We start from the raw sequence: 16701 nt of genomic DNA on the forward strand, positions 1-16701 counted from the left end.
CAGCTAATTCTCTACGAGACTAAGATGCCACATCCACATTTTCATTATAAAATGGCGTTTTAAAACAGAAACGATCTCCGTACACACAAACGTTGTAGCGCCTTTATCGAAAAAATCTCCATCCATATTAATATGCCTAAAATTCCATATCACATGACCATTCACATTCACTGGACAAGCCAGTGTAAACTGTGTGGTTGGTTGCTGACATGTAAGACTAGCTATTCCTTTGGACCAACAATGAGTTAAAACTGTTACCGTAAGTAAGTATAAGGCGGGCAGACAGATTGGGAGTCGTTTCAAAGCAAATCCAAACATGAATGTGTACCAAATTTCATGGCTATCCACCCAGTAGTTGTTGAGACGTTTCACTTAAAACTACAGTGTCAACCTCTTGTTGTCACTAAGTCAGAGTGTCACCAATATCATTACGCATGTCTGTACAAAAAAAAGGTACTAATCTATGACGTAGAGGATGAGATATTTTACAGAATATGTGAAAAGCCTGTGAAGTATGAAAAGTGTAGGACATGGCTGAAACTACAGATGCAACAGACCTCAGATCCAGTTTTTCAGCTCAAAGCGCCCCAGAGCAGATGGTTTCCAGCTTTTCAAGAGCGACTTGAGACAGAAAAATTGTCTAATTGAAACTCTATCCCTGGCGTGTTTTCTCTTTACCCTTGCAGTTAGCCTCTCGTGCAAGCAGTGACATTTTCACATTTGACACATGTGGAAAACATAAATTACACAAGACAAACACAGAGGGGTTTTTCACATACATGAACAGAAATGAACACATAAAGACATACACGCTGTTTGATGTAACTTCAACTGCTGCCGTCAGCCTCGTTTTTCTGTTTCAGCGTTCAGTGGCTAAAGCAGGCTCAACAATGGCTTGCCTTCATCCCACAGTAACCCGCCTCCACACGCACACACGCACGCACACACACACACACACACACACACACACACACACACACACACACACACGTACACACAGAAGTCCAGGGCTGTAATTGTGACTTCATGAAGAGTGGGATTAGTACTAAGAGGCTGGTGTGTGTGTGTGGGACCTTGAGGCCAGACAAACACAATGGACTGCGAACCGCCAGCTTCATGCAAACATCTGAGTGGGCCTCGAAAGGCTAAAACACACACACACACACAGACACACACACACACACACACAAGGAGACTGTATTCTGCGCAGACAAATCACCCCGGGGAAATTATGGGAACTATTATCAGATACCCAGAAAGAACCGAAAACATCATTCCCTTGTTTTAATGATGCATGGAGGATGTGGAACATTGGAGCCCAGCATGTGTACAGCAACACATCTCGAGCTGTGTAATTCATACCAGAAACTGACACGCTTTGCATGTGTGACTCTGACCTATAGGATTTCACAGAGACAAGAGAATCCTGTGTGTTGGGATAGAAAGCCTGTGGGTTGAACAGGTGGCTGGCAGGCTGGCTGCTTGATGGCACTCTCAGTCTTTGCTTATCAAATCTGGGAGTGCCGTCTCTGAGGTTTGAGAGCTTCCACCCATAACAATGGAGGCTAAAGAGTATGTAAAACTGCACACTGGTTACGCAAAATGTTTGAACACTTTGGGGTTTTTGCACAACAGACTGCACTATGGGAATCAAATCTATGAACACTTGTTGATTTATGAGAAAGTAATAACTTCCTGCAACAGTGTATGCTTTGTGATAGCAAACCTAATATCTCTAGGTTAGAATTGTTGGATAAAAAGGCGATTTGATGAAATATTTTGAGTCTTTTTTTAAGTAAACTCTCAAATGTGAGGATGTGCCATCTGTAGACCAAATATGCAGCCCAGACGCCAGACTGAATGTTGGCCTTGTAGGTTTCTGTTAACCACCGATATGACTCATTTGTATGTTATTATGTAGTGGATATGTTGAAACTACCTTTCTACTAAGCCGTGGTTAATGTGTGGCTATGTTTAGGCACAAAAACCACATGGTTATGGTTAGGAAAATATCATGTTTTGGCTTGAAATACCTAGTTTTTGTGGCACAGTCATAGTAAGAAATTTTGGTGGCTAAATCACAGCTGGAAATGCAGGTGTTGTCCTGCTACAAAAAATAAAAACCTGGTTTGGTGGCACAGTTTCAGCTGAAAACGCTGCCAATGTCTCGTCAAAAACAAAAAAGAGTTTTCGTGGTCACGGCATCCACCATCCCCTCCACCTCATGATGACAAAGTCAGTCAGAGTCACATACATGCGATCATAGCCACGTCACTTTAGAAACATCCATATGACACGTTTAAAATGTACAAATGTAACTTATCCATGGTTTGCAGAAATGTACAATGCTGACATTTTCTTCTGCTGACTGGGCTGAAATAATTTTGCCTTTTTGGACTGCTGGTTGAACAAAACATCTTAAGATGTGTTTAGTCTTGTGTCATCCATTTCTTCAAATTCTCAATGATATATAGTGGTGCCCTTTTTCTTATCTGTTCTCAGTAACGGCCATCACCTCTCATGCTCACTACTGAGTTCATTTCATTGTCCAGACATCCTCTTGTGTCTGACAGAAACATGAAATGCACCACTTCCTGTGTGGTGCTGGAGTTTTCCTGGGAAATACCGACCTGAGTCACCCCACATTAAAGGTTCAGGGCAGCAACTTTAAAGCGTTTATGTACTGGGGACTGTCCTGATGACCTAGTTGTTAAAACATTAGCCATGTGACCTCAACATCCTCGGTTTGAACCTGCGTGGGGATCTTTGATAACTGATGTACCGCCCTCCCTCACCCGATGTTTCCTGTCCTCTTCTTAACGTTTTACCAGCCAGTAAAATTAAAAATGCCAGATAAAAAGCTTTTATGTTTTGTATTTGGGTTATGGAAAGACTTCACATCACTTTCACCTCCCATTTGCCACCTCCCCTTTTCTTCTGCCTCCCTCCGCTGACACAGAAAGCTTTATTGTAGTCAATTAAATGTTAATCAGGAACAGTAGCTCAGCGCATCCTTTGCCGACTCAGTGATGCCAGATAGGTGGAGTGGTGTAATTGAAAGAGACAGTCTCAGAAGAAAACAAATTAAAGTTTAAAAGCCAAGAGTCGCAATGGTGAGCCAGATTCAGAGATGATCTTCTCAATTCAGGCACGCCTTGATGACTGTTGACAGAGTTCGGATGATGACGGAGGACAAACAGGTAGATACTTAGATCTTCACCTGCTTCTACATCCCCCGAAATACACAAAACATCTTTACTTTAACTCCTGCCTCAAGAAATATACACACTGTTAATTACTTAAGAAAATATGGCAGAGCAACACACAGAGGGTGTTTGTGTGGGTGGTGTGTAGTGGTGGAGGGAGTCGATTACAGAGGAGGAGATGGCTGAGAGACGAGGGGCCCACTTCAGCAATGTGGTTATCGGAGAAACTGAGAAGCAAGGCCAGAAAGGGAGGTATGTGCAGTCTGACTGTATGTGTGTGCGTGTGTGTGTGTGTGTAAGAAAGGGGGGAGGGGAGACGCTTTTCAGTGGGTCACTCTGTTATCAGCTGTCACCCAAACGGCGAGTCGTCCCCCCCACCTGCTTGACAAGTTAGCAGTTGCTATGGAGACAAACAAGTAACAACCCCCCTCCCTTGCCCTGTCGACACAAGTATGCATGCCTCTATGCATGTCGTCGTATGAACACACACACACATACACATTTTTAAGGGGACAGCAGTTGTCTGTAGTCAACTCCTACAGAGTCCCCCAATTCTGTCCTGTGAGACTTCCTGTGCTCTGCTACTCATTTCCTGTATGAAAGTCCACTATTGTGTTTGCTGTAGCAATACAGACATGGGTTGGTTGACAAAGGGTGGAGGAGATGAAGAAGGGAAAATGTAGGTGACACACTTGATGAGGTGACAGGTACGTGTCATCTGTTATTGTCGAACCAGAAAGACGAAGTCAGAGATGCAAGTTTACTTAAAGGAGAAAAAAAGAAGCTTATTAGCTTTCTTGCTGTGAGTTTGAAGAGAAGAAGAGAAGTCTCATGTCTGTAAGGTAAATATGTAGCTGGAGCCAGCAGACGGTTAGCTTAGCTTAGCACAAAGACTGGAAACTTATGAGGGACTGTGCAAAAATACTGGCAGGGGACGTGGGATCACAAAAAGGGGAGGATACTGTAATTTTTATTTTTGCTGAAGGAACGTTAATATTAAATGTTTTACCTTAGTAAAACAATCTATCAGCTGAGCATCGGAATATTTGATATTCTCCTTGTTGACTGCCATCGGCCTATTATCAAATAAGATGCCATTCACCAAAGGCAGTGCTTGATGCTTTTGCACTGTGTCATATCAATTTTGCATAGTCTAAAAAAGAAGGGCTCCAGACTAACAGCGTCCTGTCACTCCCCCATCGTCCCGGGGACCATAGAAAATATGTTTGGGATGAACATAGATCTTCCTTGGGACAAAGTTGGGACAGAAGGACGCAGTAAACACACACTATTTTTTCTGGATAGTGCTATATTGTGAACAACAAATCAATGTTGACACCAGCAAGAGGAGAGCTAGTCTACATTAGCTATTAGTTGTTAGCTGTTAGCTGTTAGCAGACGGTGGCCGAAACAAAATGCTGATGGGAGGTTGCATTAACGTACATTATGATGCATTCAAGTTCTGTTCATTAAAAATTACAATTGTTTGACTGTTTCTCGGACAGGACCAATAACTACCTGGAGACTCAGCTGGTTGGTGGGCGACGGGTACATAACCTCTTGTAAAACCACAGCTTGTTGTTTTTACACTTCAGCTCTGGTATGGTTTAAACAAATGAGATATAACTTGTGAGCTTTGTTGATTTTGTTATGCTGTGATAGAGCCAAGTTAACTGTACCCTGTTTCTAGTCTCTACAGTAAACTAAGCTAACTGGCTGCTGGCTTCAGCCACGTATTTACGGTGCACATGTGAAAGTTGTATCTGTCTTCTCATCCAATTCTTGGCAGGAAAACAGATAAAACATGTGTCCCATAACGTCAAAGTATTCTTTAAGATATGCACATTTACTGTGTAAGAAAGTCCCTGGAGCTCACTTCAGCACTGATGGTAAAACACACTGTTGACAAAATCTTGGCATCGCCTCAGTCCCCTAGCTGTTAACGCTGCTCGCAACTCATAAAAATAACTGAAATACAGTAGTGCTGATGCATCAGTGTAATGCTCAGCAAATTCACCTTCACTTGAATATCTCTGCGAGCACGTGTGCTTGCTTAATAAACACTGGTGCTTCTTTTGGCACGCTGATTGACATATACCTCAGATAAAAATACACTTCTGCAAACAGTGTGTGCAGAGTTACGGTATGTTTTTCTTGCCTATGAGCACTTTTGTTTTGCATATGTGCATTTGCAGAGATATTTTATTTAGACAGAGCAAACTGGGCTAAGGATGACGTGTAATTGCAGGTTTTCTAGATGTTTTATTTATTTTTCCAGTGGCAGACAGACAGTATGTCTTGGAGTGACATGTCTGTAGCATGATTTTCCAGTCAGACTGGTATTTCTGTATTCTTTCTGACATTGCTAAAACTTTTCTTCCACTTGTAAGGTATTGATCTGTCTAGGGAGAGTTGTTTGCTTGACCTTTCTCCAAAGAGGTCAAAGGTCAGGGTCAACTACAGATCAGCAAGTTTAGAGCTGGGAGGATTTGAACTGGTGCTCCAGCTAAAGACTAGTCTTTAATCACTGGACAAACCACCACAGTCCTCTGCTCATATTGAATTGGTTTGTTGTGTGCTTGTCCTGGAGGGTAAAAGAAGATCTCTTCTTCCTGTATATCCCCTTTTTGTGAGTCTAAGGACGCCTACATACCAGCATTTCTATTCACCACCTCCTGGTGAATTTTTGCACCTTCAGCTGTGTGCTGTGGTTATCTGGCTCGAACACCAGTTTTGTGCCGCAACAGTTGGAAAAGATCAGTGTAGTCTGATGTTGTATACTGAGCAATTGCTTTACAATGTGAGGGTGCTTTGAGAGAAGGATCAGAAGTGTTGGTGATTCAACAGGCTGCAGAAAGATACTGAACCGTGATAGTTCTGCTCTAGTTTTGTACAGCAATGAAGTTTAAGTTAATCATCTGGGAAAATTCCACCTATGATTTGTTATCACGCGGGCTGCAGAAAATTACAGCATCAGCATAACCAGTCTGACTCACTTTTCTCAAGAGTCAATTTCTGGTCCGTTTTTGCTACGTAGTTATGACGTGGGGGAAAGATCATGTCCGGTATCGCCTGCGGGGCAGAGAACTGCTCGGAAATTTAGCAAATAAAGATTGTTTCCTTTGTGACATCAACATGTAAACATGCTGAAGGGCTGCTGTTAGATAACTAACAAGAACAATAATCCAAGATGACTAAACATCAACAAGAGTGTCAACCAAAACAGACCCTGGTCCTCCGAGTCTAATCATGCATACGCCTGCTCTGACCATTTCATAGCAAGTGAGAATAAGAAACAAACTCATACAAATAAGTCACATGTTAGTATGACTCCAGAGGACTGTGGATTTCAGGAAGACTGCAGACCCACCTGTCCCCATCTTTCTGCCTCCTGGGCTCCTTCATCACTCAGGACCTCAAGTGGGAGCTGAACATCAGCTCCCTCATCAAAAAGCCTCAGCAGGGGATGTACGTCCTGCGGCAGCTGAAGAAGTTCAACCTGCCAAAGACAATGATGGTGCACTTGTACACTGCCATCATTGAGTCCACCCTCACCTCCTCCATCACCATCTAGTACGCTGCTACCACAGCCAAGGACAAGGGCAGACTGCAGTGTATCACTCTGCTGTGAACATGATTGGCTGCAATCTACTGTTCCCCCAGGACCTGTCCACTGCCAGGACCCTGTGGTGGGCAGGAAAGTATGGCCCCTCTGACCCTGTACGCAAACTCTTTGTTGCACTCCCCTCTGGCAGGGCGTTGCGGTCCCTTGGGGCCAAAACCTAATACCACAAAAACACTTTTTTCCAGGCTGGCACACAACTGTACAGCTTCTTTATTCTGAAGCAGCTATATTGTACATATTTCTTATGTTTTCATGTAGTTTTTAGAACCCCCCTCCCTCCAAACAAAGATGGCAGCGATCTTGTGATGTCATGTTGAATTTGATAAAACGGGAGCGTAAGCACATTTGCTAACCCAGTACCTAATCTGTCTCCTTACTGCTGCCTTAAAATACACAAGTTTAGAACTATGTGTAGTCAACAGTAAATATGAAGCTACAGCTAGCAGCTGGTTAGCTTAGCTTAGCATAACAGAAAAACAGCTAGTTTGACTATGTCCAAAGGTAACAAAATCGATACGTCGTTGTATTATGATGGGGACCTACCTTTAAACAATCTTTGTGCTAAGCTAAGCTAACTGTTAAGTGCACAAACATCAAGAAGTGGCGTCAATCCTCTCATCTAACCCTCAGCAATAAAGCAAATAACTATATTTTTAAAATATTTTTTGCACTATTCCTTTAAGCTACTGTATGTCCTTAAAGAATTTTCACTGACTGTACATGAGGCAAAATGCCAGTTTAAATCCAGCCCCCATCTTTAGTATGTTATCAGTGTGGGAGATACAAGTGTATTTTAGATGCTATCAAGGATTGGGCATGTGCAGGCAGCTGGTTTCTCTTTTGCTGTCTGCTTGTGTCTGTTCAACACACTCAGACACACACACAAAACACACAGCGTATAAATCCTGTGACCCATCTGCCCTCAACTATCATCATCATGTAGAGCAATTCAAAGTCATGCCTAAAATCTGCCTCAAACTCTTGGATTTCTGCAAACAGCTCAGCCCAGCTTGGCCACATCGAGGTTTTAAGACTATTCATTTCATTTTCACAGCGACAACAACAACAGTGAGGCCATAATGTCTCAAGTCTTTCAAAAAATGTGGCAGTGTTGCCATGATGGTCACAAAAAGACAAGGAGGAAATCAAGGGAGTGCGGAGTGTAACAAGCGCTGAGGCTCGAGATTTATCTCCATTCATTAGAGCCCACAACAGATTTCAAGAGTTGTGCAGTGACAAGCTACGGGGGGATGGCTTGTTTTTGCTCACCACAGTGTTTTACATCCAGACAAATGAGGGAGCTGGCAGGAAAATAATGAGGGATGGTGTGTGAGAGGGAGAGAGTGGAGTAAAAAAGAGGAGTGAGAGCGATGAAAGAGAGACAGAAACTGTGAAAGAGGGTTAGCCTTTAGCCAAGAACAGGGTCTTAAAAATTAATACAGTGATCTGAATTCATCCCGAGCGCATTGAATAATTGAGAAGTGTCTTTGAGGAGAACAGATCGTGCAGAGTGTGACATGGTTGAGATGGCAAGGATGCAGAAAATGATGGGAAAACCAATGAGGGAGACAAAAAAATCTGCTTTTCTTTTTCTTTCTTGCAGATACAAATACACGCACATACACATGTGAGACTTCAAAACAGAACAGACAGCTAGATTACTGTGTGTCTGCAAGTTTCAAAGCCTGAACTAATTATGACAGAAAATGTGACAAATTATGTGTCCACCTTCACACACAGCAGATGGACAGACAGTAAGATGGTGAAATGTCTACAGAACAGCCTTTTTTACTGTCCGGGATGTACCGTGTCAGCCTGTCGTACGTCATGAATGTGCTCATGAATCCCCAACATTCCCCACTCGCCCACTCGCTGTTATCGTAAGGTACTGCTCACACTGCCTGCTAGAGTGACTAAACAAGAAGCGATCAGGCAAGTCCTCCAAATGGCGCCTTAACATGTGCCTCGGATAGTCATTCTTCCGACTTTGGTGTGAATGTGCTTTAAGGTGTAAGTAAGTTGCTACAAAGAAGATGTGTTGTATTTCATTCATTTCTGCCCAGGTTGCCTCGGTGAGTTAGCGGCTCAAATTTGAATAGCAAGCACCTTTACTGTTAGCTCTGTTAGCACCGTTAGCAGTATCAGCACAGCTAGATGCTACCATTGGTAACAACACTAAAGGGGATTTTAGCCTTACAATGACGCTGCTTACTCATTGGGGCTACCTGGGGGAGACCAGAGGGAGGCCACCATTTTTCCGTAGCGACGTCATCTTGCTATCCTGATGGCATTACTAGTGGTAATCACAAATGAGCGGCGCTGCTAGCTAATCTAGCTCCCACTTGACCTGAGTGGTGGGTACTGCAATGCGACCAAGGCTAACGGTAGCTAACCGGTGGGCAGTGGGCACTATGTTTATGCATGTTAACGTGGCCGGCTGTCTGTCAGTAAAGCCAACAGAAAATAAAATAAAAGGCAAGACATTTACATCATAAAATATTAAAATTTCACCACTTCTAAATGGATAGCGCTTCAAAATGCAGTACTGCAGCTCACTGAGTCAATGTGGCAGTGGACTAAAAGGAAAGACCTCTTGTATTTCACATCATTTTGCTTTCTTTGTCACAAATTAACCTCTTAGTTACTGGTTAATGGGTGTCAGGCTATCAAAAGCAAAATTAAACATAACTGACATCACTAACTTCAAAGAACCCATACTGTGAAAAGAATCAGTTTGCCCATCACTAAACCCTGCAGCCAGGTTCTCAAGATCTTGTGGAAAGCCATCAAAGAAGAGTGGATGCTGTAAGGCTCAACATCAATGTAAATTTTCTTGTTATTGGATGGTCAGCAATAACATATGGTTGTAATGCTCAGTTGTCGGCATACTTTTGTCCATATGGGGCAATTTTCAGATGTAAAATTTTGATGCAGTGTAACTCCTCAGGCATGTAAAGAAAATAATGTGTTCATTGATTGGAAATGGAACTAGAACAGAGCCTGGGGGTTTTCCTCCACACAGAGGTTGACTGCTCAGGGTGACACTATTCAGACTTGGAGGGGTGTCTGGAGCTGGTGTGTTCCCATAACCCATCGCCCCCTTTAGCCTCACACACCCACAAACCCCTCCATTGGGAATCACAGCCAGAGGGCAGTTGTAATACACCAGTTTGGAGCAAAGCTTGTTAATTTACTCCTTCAGCTCCCCCTCCCTTCTCCTCCATCTACTGTCTTCACGCCCCCCTCGACCCCCTCCACTCCCCTTTTTATTGCCTTTTTGCTTCAGTTCCTTCAGCTTGGCACAGTGCCAGCTCCATCTGAGGGGCCTCCTGATTGTGCTCTGAGTACCTGAGCGCACACACAAATTCACACAAACAGAAACTTTTCCCACCTAAGCTTTTTATTTATTTTCATATTTTCCTTTCTACAATTTCCTTACTACCCAGTTATCTCATGTACAGACCTCAGATAATGCTTACAAGTTTAAATTCCAGCCATGCCTTGCAGGGATATCCATGGCCGACTTTGGGATCTTATCACACATAAAGCTCACTCGGCTCCCCATTGATTGACAGCCAAAGAAAGGATTCATGTTTTGTTCTTTTTTTCTGGCAGCCCCTTCCCTTTTGTCAACCCCCGTCCTGCTCTGATAGGAACAATAAATAATTTCAGCCCCAAAGAATCAACACTTTCAGCGTGCTAGGCCATTAAAATGATAATCAACATGCCTGGCGGGATTATAGGAGCCTGTTTTCCATACGCCTCCAGACAAAGTCAGATGGGGGAATGTGTGTAGAGTAGCGCAGTAGCCTCCTTGTGTGTGTGTTTGTGTGTGTGTGTGATGGTTTTGCCTGGGATGGGCCTTGGCTTTTTTGTCTCTTTGTAAAGTGATAGATCAAATGAGAAAAGGTGTGTTTAACACTTGTGGTCATGACTCACAGGTTTGTGGGTTGAGCTGTACATAAAGTACCTGTGAGTATCCATCAATTAAACACGCACATAATGACTAATGTATCTGTTAAACAACACGTTGACAATCACTACTAAACCCTAGAGGGCTTAAAGAATTAAGTAATCTCATGTATGAATTATAATGAGACAAACTAATTTCAGACCCCTGTATAAGTTGCAGAAGAGGCTCACAGTCATGAACCCTGGTGATAAGCCTGAACATGACCGGGCAACTGTGCGGTATATGTCTGAGCATGTCTGTCTGCATGGGAATGTATACACACTTCAATGGTCAAGTTGAGGTAGAAAGAACTGTATGTACCGTGAATGGGAGGGAGTGTTGCCCCTAAAAACTCATAACATAAAACGAGAATGTGTGTGTGTGTGTGTGTGTGTGTGTGTGTGTGTGTTTAGTTACGTGTCACTGTGACATAATCAGGTCTCGGCCTATGATGGGCAGCTGCTGGGAACAGGGAGCATGTTACAGCAGGGTTAAGTAACACTGGAGCACAAGGTTCACTGCAGTCAGAAATACTTGCGCGCACGCGCACACACACACACACACACACACACACACACACACACACACACACACACACACAAGGATACACCTGCCTGTGCACACAAATACACACTAGTGCACCTAATCTTTTGATTATGCAAAGACTCACAGGTGAAAGACACAGTCTCAGTGTCACAGGCGTGTTTACAGGTGCTATTTTTGAGACGCAGCCCGTCACTCCCCCGCCATACCAAAGCGTCTCATAGCACACATTTCAGCTGCTCTTGAACCAGACCGGCCCCTCTAGACAAGGGCGTAGATTTCATTTCAAAACTGTGGGGAGACGCATATGAAACAGGGGGTTTGGAGGTCCTATGCCAGAAAAATTTGAGCATTTAACACTTAATTTCCTGCATTCTGGTGAATTTTTAGGCACCAATTTGTGCGTTTTCTGCATCAGTTTATGGTGTAAATGTTTTTAATTTTGTCAAGATAAAAATATCTACACCTACACCACCAGGACAGTGTATTGGTATGATGTGTGCTACTAAAAAAGACCAATGAACACTTAAGCTGAAAAACTTAACTTAAATTAACAGCACACAAGAATGATTTTGATTTGACTTTGTATCATGACCAATGTAACTATGGCTGGGACAAAAATGCCTCAATAAAAAAAATTTTTAAATTGGCAAAAATTTGATTTAATTCTGTAACTATCTCCTCACAGAATAAATCAACATTATTATGAGACATTTGATGCCAGTTGGCAGCACTGATGTTCAATACCTTGCTCTAAAAAAAGATTTAAAGAAAGTAAAAATAGGGTTAAGTCATGGCTGACATAGTGTACACTGTGTTCTTCAGTGGGTACGAACAAGTAAATGACCAAACATTGTGTTACTATTAAAAGCTTGCGCAGTGGCCTCTCTTGGTTAATGACAATCTAAGGTGATAAAAGATTTCCTGCTGTTATTCTTGGCTGTCTTAACCTACTTTTACCGGGGCTAATGGTTAACTGACAGAGATATGAAATGCAATGACGTAAGTGGGAACCTGGGACAGAAACCCAGGGGGATTACTGGGATTTGCTCAGCAAATCTCCTCAACAAAGGTGCCCTGGCTGCATGAAACTGTAGGTGTTCAAACCCGGCTCTGTGTGGAGGTGAAACCTTAGAGTCTCTGAGAGTGAAATGGAGAGCGAAGGGGCTGTGACAATGTGCCCGTACAGAGGTAGTCCTCTGAACACCTGGCTCTGCAGGCTGTCTTTGGTTTCATGGGTTTTTCACTAAAACCATAGTGCATCTTGTGACATGCTTGGGCCTTAAAGGTCCAGTGTGTGGGATTTACGACCTTCTATTGGCAGACATGGCATATTATCTTCATAACTGTTTCTATTAGCTTATAGTCACCTGAAAGTAAGAATCGTTGTGCTTTTATTGGCTCAGAATGAGCCGTTTGTATCTACATATATGGAGCGCGTCGTGTTCCACTAAGTCCCCCATGTTATTTTGCAGTAGCCAAGAGTTGTGAGTGTTGGAGGCGGGGCCACGTTCATTATTTTGAAAGTTGCTCAGTGGCACATAAAGCCAAAAAAGCTTGATTTCCATGGTATGGAATTACCCAGATCTTCCGCATCGTGGGGCCCATAGAGCAAGCCACAAAAGACTTATGGCAGCCGAGCGGCTAGCTTCCTTTTTAGCCTTCCGCTAACTTGAATGTGGATAAAATCATTTAATCGTGCTGCTCTTCTAGACTTACTAAATGTTATCGGACTTAATGGATCAAATCCTGACAGTGAAACGAGCCATTTTGCAGAGTTTATGACGCTCAAAAAAATGTATGCACTGATTCTCTTTCACATTATAAGTCTATGGGGAAAACGTGACAGTACCAGATGTTGTAATTCCATGTTTGGCCACTATGTAAAGTTGGCTTCAAAGCCTGGTGCTGCTCCTGGGGGATGCCCAAATGGACCAACCAAACACTGGTTCTAGATTGGACCATTTGTGTTTTCGCATGGCCCACCATAGTTCTTCTACACGTTTGGCACATGGGAGAAGTTTCAGTTTTGCAAATTCACTGCTAGATGCCCCTAAATGCTACACACTGGACCTTTAATGCTGAGGAACATGCTTGTCAGTCTGGAGCTGCTGAGATCTATCATCCTAAACAAAAGTAAACATCTAAACTAATTTGGTGTGCTGTGTGTCGCCACAACTCTGTGTTTAGAGACAAAACAACTAGAGTCTGTAATGAAAAGACTCTCTTATAAGAAAACTAAAAAAAGGGCTGAGACCATGCGTAACACTAAACCACCGACAGCCTGGCCCTCATGCCCGAAATTCCAGGAGTAACAGCCCTGCATGGTGACGGTGAACCCGGCCTTGACTTGGTGGGGCTACACACATCCTCCCTCTTTGCTCTCCACTGAAGCGTACTGCATAGCAAAACTTGAGAAGCCCTGACAAAATATGGCCTATAGGCTCCACGTCCCATGGGACTGGTCCTCAAGCCTCTGATGGGTGTTAATCTCTGCTCTCTGACCTTCTGTGCCGCCCTCCTTCCCTGTCTGTTTTCGTGGGGCCCCCCATATGTCTTTTGGGTGACCAGATATCTGCCTTTAAAAAGAAAGCTTTACCCTTAACAGCTCACCTAAACTCACGCAGCAGTTATGTAATCCCCGCATGGCAGGAGCAGCCACCTCGGCAGTTGCCTACCTGACTCAAGAGACAGATCCCTGCCAAGGTTTACATAACAAATGGCAATGCCACTGCAGTTACAGCAGCACGATGGAAATTTAGCCTCTAAAAATAAAAACAAAAACATAACGTGACTATAATCTTACTACTCACAACCACAAAAAGACTACTGTGGATCTGCACATGGATTTATTTAACAGCAAGGGTTTGTGCCTTCAAGCAGAAGCAGAGGTCTTCTCAGGATTCACGTTTTCTTTCCTCCACATATTGTTAAATCGTTTTGTTTACATGCAGCTCCTAGTAATGGATTGGCTGCTGTTCAGTAAACTCTTATGTAATTGTATCATTCTCTGAGAGTCTTAAATGAGGTTGCATCACTCAAAATAGGCTACTGTGTTTCCAGACAAACCGGTTACAACGTTTCTATTTGCTCTAATTCCAGCCATGTGACTGTGACTGTGGCCTCAGAGGAATATTATGCACACCAGAAACGTCAAATAAAAGGAGACAAAGGGACATGCATCTGATGCTGCTTTAATCAAAACGCCACTATTTGTCTGTTAAGTGTCTGGGAATAAATGCAAGATGTCACGTTTTGGTCAATTTATGAGATAATTACGTGTAGGTCACCAAACCCCACGCTGCTTAAAGAGATTAATGATCCTAAATGCCTCCCTGATGTGATTCCCCCCCCCCCCCCTCATTTTCTCCACGTTTTCAGACTGATCTGTAATTTCCATTAGAATGATCATGCGAGGTAATAATGAGCGCCAGACTTTCCAAATAAGCGCTCGTAAAAACGCGACTGCGCTGGTTTCATCTTGTGAATGTGTCTGTCTGTGTGTGTGCGTCAGTGGGTTTACAAGCCACATGCTTTTTGTTTTTGTTTTGATGGAGGAAGGAGGGGGGCCGGGGGGATGGGTGGGTGAGTGAGTGGGGCGACTCTTACCTTCCATCCTGCAGAGCTGTTGCTGTCGCCTTTGTCTTTGAAGTAGGGGATGGATCTCACCATCCAGTCATAAATTTGGGACAGTGTCAGTCTCTTGTCCGGCGCGCTCTCAATGGCTTTGGTGATCAGGTCTGCGTAGGAGAGGTTCCCCCAGGCGTTACGGCGAGATGATGCTTTCCTTGGAGTCTGCTGCGCGGCCAAGCTGCTGGGGGTCAGCGCGCCTGAGGTGCCCGTCGGGGAGTGCGCGGAGAGCGGGGAGCCTCCGCTCTCCTGGCCGGGGGAGGAGAGCGCTCCATCGGCCGCGGGGCTGCTGCTGCTCTGGTCCTCTGTCGCCAAGCCGGAGCCGTTCACACCTGCGGCCGTAGGGGTGGCGGTATCATCTTCATCATCCTCCTCCTCAGGTATAATATCAGTGTCATTGCTCTCCGGTTTCACCGCGTTTGACTCCGGTCGCGGCAGCGGCCAGGTGCAAGACCTGGGCCGCTTCTGGGGCTCGAAGTCCGGGTCGATGACCACGTCCAAGTCCGGGAGTGCAGCCTCAGCCATGGTCTCCCTGCTCCGGTCAAAATCTCGCCCCCGCTGCCAGGTAATAAAGTTACAAGACAAGAAATGAGGAGCTGTCAAAGTCGCGTCCCATGAATGCGCGTGCCCGTCCTTTGTTGCTATTCCACACCAGCGAAGTCCCAACAACAGGGCCACAGGCAACTTAGTTATTAACGCCTGTTGAGGACATAAAGACAGAGAAATAGAGCCAACACTGAGTTAGAGCCGAGTTCAAACACAGCCTGACAGATAGCTACAATACAGCCACTGACTGTGTGCGTAACGCTAACATATTTCTGTCAATGAAGCTGCAATAAACTACTTCATAGAAATAAGAAAACAAGGCAAAAATAAAGCAGTCGCGTCTCTCTTCATTATGAAACACTACTTAATCATCAATAGGAGCTCTACACTGAATCCCCGTCCTGGTGCAAGGCTCTGAATCCACCCACTGGAGATCAATGGCTGAGGAGAAAGTGCTCAAACCTCATCTCCTGTGGGAAATAAATCCGCTCCCAACACTTTAAATGAAATACCTTGCACGGCCAGTCACTTGCGCTCCGTGGTACCTCCAAAAAAAAAAAAAAAGAAAACCCGAATAAGACTATATCCCGGATTGTCCACAGCCACTTTCAGATGCCATCTTGACTCTTTCCTCCTTCACTCCTCAAGTGCGCTCCTCCGCGATACACAGACAGATAGGATGTATGCAGGGCAAGTCAGTGTCGATGTGGAATAAGACTGCCACCTCACTCTGGGTTACTACTGTATCTCGATTTGCTCTCCACACACACGCTCTCACTTACACACATACACCCTCTCACACACACACACACACACACACACACACACACACACACACACACACACGTACATACACAGACACGCGCATGCAAGTCGATCAAGGGCCAGCCCCCTGGATCCTGTGCATGGGATCGCCTTTTAAAGAGACACTGCAGCCCAACAGGACGGGGCTATGTGAGCACAGGTGAAGGCAGGGACACGGGACACGTCCTGACATGTTAGTGGCAGAGGGACACCACAGAAGAAGACTCTAAATCGACTTTTGTATTGGTTTTATTTTATACTTTTTACAGTCACAGCCGGGGTGTGCTGGGGAAATGTTTTTTTTGTCTAACCTTAGTTTGCAGGACACATCTTGGTGCAAGTGGCACTACAGGTGTGCTACAGGTTTCTGCTTTGTTAGAATTCATTCAGATTTT

The 16701-nt window shown here is 44.2% G+C and overlaps 1 protein-coding gene across 1 annotated transcript in view; it reads right to left on the reverse strand.

The window, feature by feature from the left end:
• foxo3b (forkhead box O3b) overlaps nucleotides 1–16328 on the reverse strand; it is a 56710-nt gene extending 40382 nt beyond the window's left edge. The window contains exons 1-2 of the mRNA XM_033648397.2: nucleotides 16015–16328; nucleotides 14936–15655 (exon numbers count right to left, since the gene is read on the reverse strand). Of these exons, the coding sequence (XP_033504288.2) occupies nucleotides 14936–15481 (546 nt within the window). The 5' untranslated portion in view covers nucleotides 15482–15655; nucleotides 16015–16328. The remainder of the gene's footprint in view (nucleotides 1–14935; nucleotides 15656–16014) is intronic.
• Between the last annotated feature and the right edge of the window lie 373 nt (nucleotides 16329–16701).

Source organism: Epinephelus lanceolatus, chromosome 13, assembly GCF_041903045.1.
Source record: "Epinephelus lanceolatus isolate andai-2023 chromosome 13, ASM4190304v1, whole genome shotgun sequence".
NCBI lineage: Eukaryota > Metazoa > Chordata > Actinopteri > Perciformes > Serranidae > Epinephelus > Epinephelus lanceolatus.